Source organism: Selaginella moellendorffii, unplaced genomic scaffold (genome assembly GCF_000143415.4).
Source record: "Selaginella moellendorffii unplaced genomic scaffold, v1.0 SELMOscaffold_78, whole genome shotgun sequence".
NCBI classification, from domain to species: Eukaryota; Viridiplantae; Streptophyta; class Lycopodiopsida; order Selaginellales; family Selaginellaceae; genus Selaginella; species Selaginella moellendorffii.
In genome coordinates, this window is record NW_003314339.1 from 70812 (window position 1) to 85782 (window position 14971).

Genomic DNA, 14971 nt, shown 5'->3' on the forward strand with positions numbered 1-14971 from the left:
ATAAAATTGGTTTACTGTTCAATGAGGACATCAAACTTCGTTTATGGGTGGTGGAGTTGTGAGACACAAAATCCCTAGGCCCCAAAGTGGAGCCAGAAGGGTGCCATGTGGTAGTGGCCGAAGCGAAAACCAAATGAGCGTAACACATTTGGACTAAAAGCTCCGACTTGAAAGGTTGAGAGCGGGAGTGGAACTCCCAACGAAGTGCTCAAAGAATAAGTACGAAACAAGCAATAAATGAGTCTCTAGAAAAAGGACATAAGAGGACCAACACATAACACGTGGCAGAGTCTGAGATGGAGTTCGAGATGGACCCGAGAAGGACCCGAGATGGAGTCCCAGATGGACTCGAGATGGAGTTCAAGATGGAGTCCGAGATGGACCCGAGATGGAGTCTGAGATGGAGTCCGAGATGGACCCGAGATGGAGTTCGAGATGGACCCAAGATGGAGTCCAAGATGGAGTTCGAGATGGACCCAAGATGGAATCCGAGATGGAGTCCGAGAAGGACCCGAGATGGAGTCTGAGGTCGAGACTGAGACCGGGACCGAGACCGGGACCGAGACTGGGACCGAGACCGAGACTGGGACCGAGACCGAGACCGAGATTGGGACTGAGACCGAGACCGAGACCGAGACCGAGGCCGAGGGCGAGACCGAGCCCGAGCCCGAGTTTGAGTCTGAGTCCGAGTCCGAGTCTGAGTCCGAGTTCAAGTTCGAGTCTGAGAGGGTGAAAGCCCAAAGCGTTCGTCTCCCAGACCCTAGGGGGTTTGGTGAGCTCCAAAAGTATAGTAAGGGGGAGGACTGCAATGGAACCAGTTTGGCCAGGAAAGGCCAGTTTGACTCAGGAAGGCTGTACCCAGTGTTGGGTGATGAGCTGCCCACTGGGAAGTCCAAGACTAGAGTGAACACGGACCAACAAGCGGGGTAGCTTGGTGAAGTGTTCAAGAGTTAGCTCTAGTTCCCCTGGGAGATCGAATGATCAATGCTCTTGTAAGCGACTAATTTTTCCATTCTACTTTAGTCACTTAACCACACCTCCGACCACTTGGAGGAGTCTCATTCACAACCTCCATAAGTCCTACTCAGGACTAGGGGCTTGCTAGCCCCGAGAATGGCATCCATGCCACTCAACCTTAGCACTTGGTCCAAGTGCTCCACGTGTCTGATCCCACGATCGACACCCCAAGGTACCACCGACGTATCGGCCCATTACGCTAAGGCCATGCCCATTTACCTTGGTCACACTGGTGGTCCAACACCACTTACATTCCAATCCCGTCTCTCAAAGACTGGGTCATCCATCCATGAGTGATCATCCCAGATCCACTCCTTAACATCCTTAGGATGCCTACAGACATGGGGAATAGCCTTCCCCAATATCTCTGTTCCGGTCCCCACCAAGTCCCTTTCTGTCCTTGGTTGTGTTCACCAACACTGCCACTGGATCAAGGCCCACCGGCTCGACCACTAAGTCCCACTATCCTCTAGGACTTCCTCACTGTGTGACTGTGTCCTTGGTCACCACACCAGAGGGCTACCCCTCTTCCTTTCCACAGTCTGGGACTTTGGGACACCATTTCGGAACACCGTGGCCTTACACAAGCCTCATGGGTACTCTCCCCGCCTTTCGTCTTTAGGTGCTCTAGCCATGGGCTTAGAGCGAGGTTCCGTTGAGCCACGACAGGTATCCAAGTAGGTAGTGCCACCCACACTTGGACTGGGAGCATCGGCCAGTCGATCTCCCGGGGGAACTAAAGCCGGCTCTTGAACACTTCACCAAGCTACCCCGCTTGTCGGTCTGTGTTCACTCTAGTCTTGGACTTCCCAGTGGGCAGCTCATCACCCAACACTGGGTCCGGCCTTCCTGGGCCAAACTGGCCTTTCCTGGCCAAACTGGCTCCACTGCAGTCCTCCCCCTACTATACTTTTGGAGCTCACCAAACCCCCCAGGGTCTGGGAGACGAACGCTTTGGGCTTTCACCCTCTCAGACTCGAACTCGGACTCGGACTCAGACTCGGACTCGGACTCGGACTCGGACTCGGACTTGGACTCGGCCTCGGCCTCGGTCTCGGTCCCGGTCCCGATCTCGGTCTCAGTCTCGGTCTCGGTCTCGGTCCCGGTCTCGGTCTCGACTTCGGACTCCATCTCGGGTCCATCTCGGACTCCATCTCGGACTCCATCTCGGACTCCATCTCGGGTCCATCTCGGACTCCATCTCGGACTCCATCTTGGGTCCATCTCGGACTCCATCTCGGGTCCATCTCGGACTCCATCTCGGACTCCATTTCGGGTCCATCTCGGGTCCACCTCGGACTCCATCTCGGACTCCATCTCGGACTCCATCTCGGACTCCAACTCGGGTCCATTTCGGACTCCACTTCGGACTCCACTCGGGTCCATCTCGGACTCCACTTCAGACTCCAACTCGGGTCCATCTCGGACTCCACTTCGGACTCCAACTCGAGTCCATCTCGGACACTTCCACGTGTCATGTGTTGGTCCTTTTGGGTCCCTTTTTGGAGCCTCGCTTTTTGCTCGCTTCGTGCTCGTTCCTCGAGCACTTCGTTGGGAGTTCCACTCCCGCTCTTGATTTTTCAAGTCGCACCTTTTGGTCCAAACGTGTTATGCTCGTTTGGCTCTCGCTTCGGCCACTACCACGTGGCGCCCTTCCGGCTCCACTTTGGGGCCTAGGGATTTTGTGTCTCACAACTCCACCACCCATAGACGAAGTTCGATGTTCTCATCAAACGGTAAACCATTTTTTAAAGTAACACTCGCATGTGTTACCATTTCCATCCTTGGCACCTAGCCAATATTTGTCAATGGTTTGACATTGAAGGCTCACCATGCCTTCTCCATATTCGTCAATGGTTTGACACCAAAGGCTCACCATGCCTTGCCCATCCTCTAAGGAGGGCAGTCTCTCCAACTTAGAGACTGATTGGACCACATATAGTGGTTCTCTCCTTTTATTGGTTTAGTTCTCGCTAAACTTCTTAGAGACCCTTCTCTAAGTCAATCCCACTACTCCTTCTCGAGTAGTCTCGATTTCCATCTATTGAACATTTGCACCTTGGAACTTTTACTCTTTTGACTTTTGGAAGTCAATTTCCTAGGTGTCTCCAACACCTTGCATTGCACAGATTGTGCAACTCCACGTCCCCATCCTAGGAAGCTCATTACTTGAGGGCACCATCATCCTCTCTTCTATTTCGTGCCACCTTGGGCACTAAGTTCCATTTATCATACTTTGTGCTAGGGCTGTCCATGGCCCTATCATTTGGCTACCTTACCGCTCCCTCCCTTGGAGCTTCCACTTTCGCCAAATCAGAGCAATTCGGAATTCATCCTTGGAAACACACTTCCTTTTCCGGAATTTGTTAGCGTCCAACACATTAGTGTTCCTCGCCTAACTTTGTCACTTGGATTCCTTCCAAGGGATTCCACGGCCCTATCTTGGCCACTCATCTTTTGCTCCTATCCGTTGATTGTTGCACCAAGCAACATCGAATCTCTACTTCCCTCCTTGAGGTATTCTTTTGATTCCATAGCAAAGGCTCTGCTTTGCCAAGACTAGAGTGTTCGCCCCTAGTAAGTCTCTTTAGCATCTTCTGCTGTGGGCTCTATCCACGGCCCAACTTTGTGACCCTCCCATGGGTCTCTTTAGAGACTACTTTCCTTGGACACACTATGCCATCGCAATGACATAGCTCATTTCCCTAGGGTGCTTTTCCCACTTGGTCACCTTGACCAAGCCACACCATCATCAATAGTTCAAATCAACACTTTGAACTAGGAACCTTATTCCTTAACCCAAACAAGGACCTTGTCCTTATTTAGCCACAAGATCACCTAATGATCTCACCTCAGCACCTTAACAGGTTTGCCAATAGGTACTAGGTCTTCCAGACCTTTAATTTGTTAACTACGACCCCGGGGGCATCCCCCACACTTGGCGGTGCGCCCAAGCCAGCCCTTCCGGCCAAGGGTCCATAGCAACTGAGATTAGGTGTCCCCATCTCACTCATCACGTCCTTGGTGCCACTTGCACCAAAGCGTTCAAGTTAGATATGCCGAGCTTTCACACTAAGCAATCTAACCGTGCATCACGACTCCGAGGCATCCCTCGCTTGGCGGTGTGCCCAAACCAGTCTCCCCACTGAGAGTCCATGACCACCGAAATATGAGTGTCCTCATATTCCAAACCATCACCACGCCCTAGTGATTTGGGACTTGAACCCAAGCACTAGAGGGTCGGGACTCGAACCCAACCTCCGTATATGCATCTACGGACGGCATCACACAAGATGCCTGGCGTGACTCCCCACGCTGGTGCACCAACTTATTTTTAAAGCGCACTACAGATCACAGCTTAGGAACCTAGTTCCTCCACACTGCCAAGTCCTCTCACTTGATATGTCTGTAATCATGCATGGACTCCTCCATGCTCGGCCCCATGGCCCACCCTTTTTGAAGTTATCACCTTCAACTAGGGTATTTGTTCCCCCGACGTGCCAATCTCGCTTGGCAAGTCCTCCGATCACTGTAACATGATTCCTGCATAAGCGTGAAAGTCTTTGCCCATCGACTTTCGTTCAAAGCCCTTTCTTTGAACACTCGGGAACTACTTCCCTAACCTTGATAGCCTTGCCTCATGCCAAGCTTCAAGACCACGCTTCTGCTGCACCACTCTGATTTCGCGCGTTCCATGAACCATTTACACTTGGCCTTTCTAGGTACTAAACTACCTAGAATCGTCTTTGGGAACCTTGAAGGAACTCTGTCCCTCAGCTTGCTAAGGCCTCCCTTTTTGCAAGCCTTCCAAATGCCACATAGTCTAACATGGATAATTCCATAACTTAGACTCTCCATGGCATCACGGTTGCTAGTGGTAACACCCTCGAGCCCCCACTTGATTCTCCACTCCCAACTGGCATAACCAACCTTGGTTATGCCCTTCGATTTCTATGGTTCAGTTCCATTCTAATACTACTTGCCTTTTGGCCCCATATGTTTCCTTTGGTTATTCTCCTCCAGACCAGGAGGATAGCTTTGCACTTTCTATCATGCCTTAGCAAGTATTCTTAGGGATAAACCTACCCAATAGCCCAGGGAGTGGTTCCTCAATCCGGGTATGCTCACCTTATAATCCCACACACTGGGATTACATTGTTGCTTATGGGCCTTTACATGCCCATCACTAGCCTTGCCAAAATTCCATTCTTGGCTTTGTCCAACTCGGGTAGACAGTCCTCTTCTGTCTCCACAACCTTGGACATTTGGATAGCACCTTCTATCCATCATTCGCTAGGGACTTAGTCCCTTGGGCTTTATCCATTGCCCTCGCGACATCAAACACCACCTTCTGGTGTTCTAGAGTGTTCGGGTGTCCCAATGATGGCTTTCTTGACAATGAGTATTTCCTTTTATGACATTGACTTACTATATCGCAACACAAGCAACTTATCCCCCGTAAGGGTATATCCAACTTCCCTATGCTATTAAGAAGTCTTGGGTAGCTACTTTCTACCCGTTTAACCAGTTATTTTGCACCTCTTGCTTAGTTGCCTCATAATTGTCAAGTCCTACAACTCATTGCTTGGTGCTTTCACACCTCCATCATTATCTAGGTCACCACACTCCAATTGCATGCTCTGCAACTTAGGCTATGCCATTCCCATTTCCACTGGGATTCCTTTGGCAAGGGGTTCTCATGAACCCACCAACATAGCCTCAAGGTATCACACCTTGGCACATTTGGTGTCTCCACACCATCGGCTCCACGAGCCTACCTCTATGACATTTCCCCTTCGTGTCTAAGTCTTTGCCAAGACCAACACCACTCTTTCTCATGCCAACCATCCGTTAGCACTGCATCATAGAGGTCACACACAACTTCATATCAAAGTTGTTTTCTTTTGGGAACACCTTTCCCATAACTTTAGCATGGCACATTTTGCCATCGATGAGATACCCTCTGTTCTCATCCTTGGATCCTATGATCCCCCCCCCATCCTTTGTGGGGTACAACACACTTCCGTCCAAATGCTTCCATCAATCCTTTCAGGACCATCCCTTGACTCTACTTGAGTCATCCAGCAGTTTTGGACTTGGTTAATCCATAGACCCATAAGGTCCTACTTGTGAGGCACTAGCTCACTGGAATACACTTCTTGCATTCCTGTCCTACTCAAAAGGACTATTTTCACAAGTGTTACTCTGACACTTGATTTTTTTCTCTGGGGGCAACCTTTGCCCCTTAGGACTACTTGTCCATGCGATGAGAATACCAACTCATCTCTAAGTACACCCCCCAATTCCTTGGGTTGTTCCAGCATTTATTAAAGGTAGCCCTGGCTACCATTTCAAGGACTTGAGTCCTCTTCCGTATTTGACCTCTCATGGTCATCCATTCCGGTCTCACCTTCATGAGCACCAGCCTCAACTATATGAGGATAATCTTGTGACTCCTTTATTGTTTTGGAGTCTCTATCTTTCCCGTGATCCCAACTATAGTTGTTTACCACAACTACCTTAGCCAATTTGCTGAGACAAATGCTCATCTGGATCACATCCTCAACTCAATGAGGAAAACCTTGCACTGTTCCCAAGATCCCAAAGTCGTTCCATTATTGGCCCTTTTCTATCCACCACCTCGCCTACAAGTTCACACATGAACTGTAATGGAGAGCCATGCCTTCCCGACTTGCTACTCCTCAAGGATAGGCCCACTCCTCGGACCTTCCGATGCCAACACTAGTGGTGATATACTTAAGCACCAATAAAAGTCGGACTAAGGAACAGCTCCGATACCAAATTGTAAGCGACTAATTTTTCCATTCTACTTTAGTCACTTAACCACACCTCCGACCACTTGGAGGAGTCTCATTCACAACCTCCATAAGTCCTACTCAGGACTGGGGACTTGCTAGCCCCGAGAATGGCATCCATGCCACTCAACCTTAGCACTTGGTCCAAGTGCTCCACGTGTCTGATCCCACAATCGACACCCCAAGGTACCACCGACGTATCGGCCCATTACGCTAAGGCCATGCCCATTTACCTTGGTCACACTGGTGGTCCAACACCACCTACATTCCAATCCCGTCTCTCAAAGACTGGGTCATCCATCCATGAGTGATCATCCCAGATCCACTCCTTAACATCCTTAGGATGCTTACAGACATGGGGAATAGCCTTCCCCAATATCTCTGTTCCGGTCCCCACCAAGTCCCTTTCTGTCCTTGGTTGTGTTCACCAACACTGCCACTGGATCAAGGCCCACCGGCTCGACCACTAAGTCCCACTATCCTCTAGGACTTCCTCACTGTGTGACTGTGTCCTTGGTCACCACACCAGAGGGCTACCCCTCTTCCTTTCCACAGTCTGGGACTTTGGGACACCATTTCGGAACACCGTGGCCTTACACAAGCCTCATGGGTACTCTCCCCGCCTTTCGTCTTTAGGTGCTCTAGCCATGGGCTTAGAGCGAGGTTCCGTTGAGCCACGACAGGTATCCAAGTAGGTAATGCCACCCACACTTGGACTGGGAGCATCGGCCAGTCGATCTCCCGGGGGAACTAAAGCCGGCTCTTGAACACTTCACCAAGCTACCCCGCTTGTCGGTCTGTGTTCACTCTAGTCTTGGACTTCCCAGTGGGCAGCTCATCACCCAACACTGGGTCCGGCCTTCCTGGGCCAAACTGGCCTTTCCTGGCCAAACTGGCTCCACTGCAGTCCTCCCCCTACTATACTTTTGGAGCTCACCAAACCCCCCAGGGTCTGGGAGACGAACGCTTTGGGCTTTCACCCTCTCAGACTCGAACTCGGACTCGGACTCGGACTCGGACTCGGACTCGGACTCGGACTTGGCCTCGGCCTCGGTCTCGGTCCCGGTCCCGATCTCGGTCTCGGTCTCGGTCTCGGTCCCGGTCCCGGTCTCGGTCTCGACTTCGGACTCCATCTCGGGTCCATCTCGGACTCCATCTTGGACTCCATCTCGGACTCCATCTTGGACTCCATCTCGGACTCCATCTCGGGTCCATCTCGGACTCCATCTCGGGTCCATCTCGGACTCCATCTCGGACTCCATTTCGGGTCCATCTCGGGTCCACCTCGGACTCCATCTTGGACTCCATCTCGGACTCCATCTCGGACTCCACTCGGGTCCATCTCGGACTCCACTTCGGACTCCACTCGGGTCCATCTCGGACTCCACTTTGGACTCCAACTCGGGTCCATCTCGGACACTTCCACGTGTCATGTGTTGGTCCTTTTGGGTCCCTTTTTGGAGCCTCGCTTTTTGCTCGCTTCGTGCTCGTTCCTCGAGCACTTCGTTGGGAGTTCCACTCCCGCTCTTGACTTTTCAAGTCGGAGCTTTTGGTCCAAACGTGTTACGCTCGTTTGGCTCTCGCTTCGGCCACTACCACGTGGCGCCCTTCCGGCTCCACTTTGGGGCCTAGGGATTTTGTGTCTCACAGCTCCTAGTCCAAGTGTGGGTGGCACTACCTACTTGGATACCTGGCGTGGCTCAACAGAACCTTGCTCTAAGCCCATGGCTAGAGCACCCCAAGGTGGAAGGTGGGGAGAGTACCCATGAGATTTGTGTAGGGCCACGGTGTTTCGAAATGTTGTCCCAAAAGCCCAGACTGTGGAAAGGATGAGGAGTAGTCCTTTACAGTCGGGTGGTGAGGAAGTCCCAGAAGACCGTGGGACTTAGTGGTCGGGCTTGTGGGCCTCGATCCAGTGGCAGTGTTGGCAAACACGGCCATGGGCAGAAAGGGACTTAGTGGGGACTGGAAAAGGGATATTGGGGAAAGCTATTCCTCATGTGTGTGGGCATCCTAAGGATGCTAAGGAGTGGATCTGGAATGATCACTCATGGACGGATGGCTTAGTCTTTGAGAGACGGGACTGTGATGTAGGTGGTGTTAGGCCACCGGTGTGACCAAGGTGAATGGGCATGGCCTTAGCGTAACGGGCTGATATGTCGGTGGTACCTTGGGGTGTCAGTCTTGGGATCGAACACGTGGAGCACTTGGATGAAGTGCAATGGTTGAGTGGCATGGATGCCATTTTTGGGGCTAGCAAGTCCCTAAGTTCAAAATAAGACTTATGGAGGTTGTGAATGAGACTCCTCCAAGTGGTCAGAGGTGTGGTTAAGTGACTAAATTAGAATGGAAAATTTAGTTGCTTACAGGCGTCAGGCTAAACTCAATGGCAGTGTTGGCGAGCATTGCCAAAGATAGAGAGGGATTTAGCAGGGACTAAAGAAAGGATATTGGGGAAGGGTATTCCCCCATATCTCCAGGCATCTTAAGGATGCTAAGGTGTGGTTATGGGATGATCACTAATAGACAAATAGTTCAATCTTTGGGAGAGGGACTATGGTGTAAGTGGTTTTGGACTACCTCTGTGATAAAAGGGAATAGATATGGCCTTAGCGTAACAGGTAAAGATGTCAGTGGTACTTTTGGGTGTCTGTCGTGGAATCAAGCATATAGAGCACTTGAACCAAGTGTTATAACAAAGTGGTATAGAGGCTATTCACAGGGCTAGTAAGTCCTTAAGTTAGGAATAAGACTTATATATGTTATAAGTGAGACACCTCCAAATGATTAAAGGTATGGTTAAGTGACTAAAGTAAAATAGAAAATTTAGTTGTTTACACTAGACTAATACTTCTCAAACCCATATTCTAAGTATCTTAAAACACCTTAATTAAATGGAAAAGGGGGTGCACTCTTATTTCTAGACCCTTTCCCTCTATATTTAAATCTTATAGATCATTTTCTAAGTTGTTATTTTTATTTACAATCTACCACACTTCCTTATAAATTCACATACTTGTGAATGGACACTTAGATCTTGAGAGCCTTGCTCTCTTAACAACTTATCTGACCACTAGATATCATTCTCAATATATGGCATGATTCCTTTAACCAATCAATAAAATTGAATTTGAGACCCCTCTAATACCACAACATATTAATTCCCCTAAATAATTAATAGAGTTGAATCTAAAACCCTTTTAATACCAAATATAATCTCTTGAATTTAGACTTTCTAAGAGGTCACCTAGCTCAATACTATACAAACTAAAAACACTTAATCTCAAATTTTCCAAAACCTTTAATCAATTATAAAAGGGGGTGCACGTTGCCCTTTCCCTTTATATTTCTCTCAAGTCCTTTTCTTTAATTGATTACAAAGATAAATATATTAATTATAATAGTGTAGCATATAGACCATCTAATTTAGATTAAATATAATTTTTATATATAAATATAGGTCTTTACCCTAATTAAGTTATCTATTCTATATCATAAGAAAAATATTTTTAAGAAAATAATTTATTTACCATTCAATTAGAGATCTAAAAAAGTCTATAAATAATATATATACTGTATTTATGTAATAAATTATATAAATAATCTTCTACTTTGAACTCTCCAGAAATTATATTTATTATGATTGATAAAGAATAATGAAAGGTTACTATCATAGAAAATATTCATAAGTGATTATGCCTAATTAAATCTAATTTATCCATTCAAACTCTAACAATAGTTAGGCCCAAGCACAATAGTGTTTGGTGTTGCAAAAAGCACCCATGATGATGGAGTGACCCACTTGACCCACTTGAGCATTAAATAAAGGGTTCTAAATTACTTTAGTCTTGGTCGCAAATATGATATGTGGGCTAGAGTGAACTTAAGAAGGCATAGACTCTTCTTCCTTAAGTAAACTCTTTAGTGGCAAACAGATAGAGATATTTTAGGAAACAAAATAGATTGTGCTTATAAGCTCTTGAATTTGGACTTCCTGGAAGATTACTCAACACAATATTATTTAAATCCAAGGACACTTAATCCCAAATATCCCAAAACCTTTAACCAATTAAAAAAAGGCTTCAATTTTGTTCATGGGCCCTTTTCTTTTATATTTGAACCTTTATGGACCATCTTTTAAGTTGTTCTCTTTTGTTGTTTATAATGCTAAAGTATATTTTTTGTAAATGGATTTGTTTAAAAATGTATTTTACTATGTAAGGAAATTAATTTTAAATAGAAAGGATAATCCTTATAAATTTATTTTTATTATTAAAATAAATTGTTTTATATATTTTTTTAAAGGGAAAATATAAATATAAATTTAGATACAAATATTTTAAGTATATATATATATATATATATATATATATATATATATATATATATATATATATATATATATATATATATTTATAGAATATTAGGAATATTTTATAACCGTTATATTCACTATATTAATCTTAGAGCAGGTAAGAAATAATTTTTTATTACAACCTAATGCTATTGTAAACTAACCTGTAAACTGATATCTAATGACAAAATATATTAGGAAAATAATTGGTTGCTAATGAAGAACAAGAGTTGTAACTAGGTAAATGAAATATTTTGTTAAATGAATTTCATTTGAAAGTTGAAAGTATAGAAGTATATGTTGAGATTCTAAAGTATAAAAGAGAGGAAAAACAACACATAAAACAGTGATTTCTACTTGTTAAGAAACACACTACTTACAGAATATCATTGTGCTTAAAAGCCCCTATCTCTGCTCAAGGGTGATGGATTCCACTAGTCAGGCATTATGTAGCAACTTTTGGTATGGAGACCATTGTCCACATCATGACTGGATAAGTGTTTGCATAGAGCAAAGGGATATGGAAGATAAACCAGTTCCTTAACACATGGGAAAGGGCATTGCTGCCAAGAATGAAGAAGAAGCTGGAAATCCTAAAACGTAAGGCTCTAGTTGTTAGGCTTGGGTCTGACTTATGGCTGCATTGTCTCTCTACTTTTGGATTTGGATTCTCAATTTTGCAGCTATGTAAGATTGAAATGAGACTCAAACGATCTCCAGCCTTATAACTTGTGGACTATGCTTGTTGTTTATGTGTAAAGCTTAGCTTTAGTGTTTCAAGTATCAAGACAACTACTAACTACCAGGCCACCTAAAAGATTCTAAAGAGCTGGATGAGATAAGTAGATAGAAAAAAAAGTTTTTCAAAACTTTTAGCCCTCTTCACAAAGGTTTATCCTTCCCATCATTTCTTAATCATCTCCTTTTATCCTAAAACATTTTTTCTCCAAAGGAGGGGTTAATAAAAATGGAGAGATTATGTGAACAAAACTAATGTAATGTAATAATTATTATTTCAAATAGGATCATAAAATAATACATGAAAGTTCCTAATATTATTTTATTATAATGCTTTTCCAACTAAAATTGAGATTAGCTAATATTTCTTTAGTAACATATTATATAAAATATATATTATATTATTATTTTAGAAGTTTACTAATTATTAGTTGACTTGATTAAATAATGAAGTCATTATAAATAAAACTTACACCTTACAGATAAGTAAGGAATGGGTAAATTCATATTATTTGCTGTGTTTTCTTTAAATTTTAATTTTTGCCTATCTATACAATTTGAGCATGCTAATTCTCTTGCAATCTCAATTCTTAAAGCAAGATTCATAATAAACAGAATTCAAGAAATAACTAGAGAAATGTTTTATGATAGAGAAAGATATGAACGTGGTGTAAGATATAGTTCAATCTTTCCAATAGCTTATAATCAAAGAGGATTGCTTACAGTTCATATTCATAACCATAATCGTGGAATAGCTGGTGGAACTTGTACTGCAAACCCAAGTAATATAAATACTGTATATTATGAAAAATTCAATATTATTACTAGAAACATATTGTCCAAGCTATTTTAAAGCAAGTACAGTTGGATATGCAATAGAATTTCTAATTAAAGATAGGCTATATGATAATAGTTATGAAAGTAATGTTGTTATAGTTTCAAATAGTTATTCTTTATATGATGAAGATATATATTGTAATTCAATAATTACAACCACATTATTTAGTTGGTGGCCTCATAATATACTTGAGGCAGAACAATCATTATATTCTCCAGATCATAATTTTAAGTTAACAATGCAAAAAGATTGTAACTTAGTTCTTTATTATGGTAATAATCCAAAATGGACATCTAATACATATAAAAAGGGGTTAAATTGTCATCTCATATTGCAATACGATGGAAATCTTGTAATTTATAATAGTTTAGAGAGTGTTTGGCATAGTAACTCTTATTGTGGAGTTGAAGGATGTTTAAGACCATCATTTTTATCTATGCAGAATGACTGTAATTTAGTGCTTTACACTATACCTTTGTCTAGGAATGATCATGTAGCTCCTTCATGGTCTTCAAGTTCAATCAATTGTATTTAAATCTTGATACACTTTAAATTTTGAATAAAATCTATAATGTACACAACACACGACACAATGGTACTACAAGGCTTCTAGAGATGCCCAATGAGAGAACTGGCAGCTTGAAAGACGATCATCCATGGTCATATCCACACGCACAGCACGGAAGAAGCTATGAAGCCCGTCTATTTTGATGCCAAGCAGAAACATGATTGCATAAATGTTTGAGCCGGATTTCATACCGTACGCAAAGCTTTCCAATCAAACTTCATACACGCGACAATTTCCATAGTTATTTGTTTGACCAAGGTGAAAGTGGAACACTCTTTGCTTTTCACCTCTTGGGATTGTACGGACAGGTAAGCTGCGTCAGCAGCTGCGAAGGGTCATAGAATACCTCCAGTCTTCCTATCTTGAGCTCATCGTTCACCTATTTCGAGTGAGGGGAAAAAGAGAGAAAAGTTACTGACGTGACATGGTAAAGTTTTTTTTTTACCTCTGCTATTGCGATTCCAAACATCTCCGCGGTCTTGCCATTGAGATTGTGTTCTTTAAAACTACCTTCCATTTTTCCCCAGTGCCTCCACTTGAACGCGACTGTGGGAGGCCCGGAGAAAACCTCAAGAACTTCCCACGCAAATCCATTGGGAAAAACTCCACGAAATATCTCGTGAGACGATTCGAAAGTCTCCTGCGAGGATTTGTAGAGCGGAGGATTGTTTGCTCCTCCATGTTCTAAGCTTGCGAGCAGCGCATTGTAGCTTCCAGTGCGAAGAAGCTCCTCGCCAGTCATGGCTTTACCTCCTGGATCATAGATTTACGGGGTAGCAAATCACAAGAACAAGAACAATGGTTACCATTGACGGAGAAAGAGAAATTTTCAGCATCGATGCTCTTGAAATCCTTGATTCTTGTCTTGTGGGTCAGCTCCATCTCCCATGTCTTGACTAGATGCTGGACTGTCTCCTCCAGAGACCCAGGCTTCCAATCCTGCGTGAACAGCGTGATTGATCAATCAAACGATTTTTCTCCATGGACATCTCATATATCTCTCACCTTGGTTCGCCCGGATCGGAATGTGCGATTGACAAGATCATACTCTGGCGCTTCCCCGAGCCTCCACACGGTATCCTTCTCGGTATCTCCATGCAAGAAGCTGCGATACTCGTCCCCCTTCTCGAGCTCCAAGTCTTTCACGCTCGAAGCGATTTCTTCCATAGTTCTAAATTTCCCCTTTACTCTTTTGAAAGAAGTCGGTCAGTAAGCTTAAAACATAACGTCCTGCCATCATTGTTTGACTTTATAGATCATGGTTAATCGCAAAAATCATACTTATTCAAAGTGAAATTGATTGAATGTCACATCATAGCCTTGACAAAGTATTGCATTTACAATTGTATTGCTTTCTGAGATCGCATTAAGCTCGCGGTCAAGCCAAGTGCCCAGTGTATAATAATTTTATAGTAACATAGTAATTTTTTTCTATACTTGGATTTTGGTGAAGCAATTTGCAAATGATTTAAATTTCAAAAGCCAAATTCATGCAAAATATCGTACTCCTATGACTTGTTTGGATGGAAACTTATGATTTTTCATTTACATGCATGGATTTTCCATGTCCAGAATGATTACCATGCTCATTGTCAAGTCCTAGATTCTCAGTACTCATCCCCTATTCACTTAAGAGCTCC

At 44.2% G+C, this 14971-nt stretch overlaps 1 protein-coding gene across 1 annotated transcript; it reads right to left on the reverse strand.

Moving 5' to 3' along the window:
• Positions 1–13492: 13492 nt before the first annotated feature.
• Positions 13493–14531, reverse strand: LOC9643165 (pathogen-related protein). Its single transcript, XM_024660858.1, has 4 exons — positions 14337–14531; positions 14138–14270; positions 13777–14084; positions 13493–13710 (listed from the first exon to the last, which is right to left on the reverse strand). The coding sequence occupies exons 1-4, from the start codon at positions 14496–14498 to the stop codon at positions 13615–13617; spliced, it is 699 nt and encodes a 232-aa protein (XP_024516626.1). The 5' UTR covers positions 14499–14531; the 3' UTR covers positions 13493–13614.
• Positions 14532–14971: the final 440 nt, after the last annotated feature.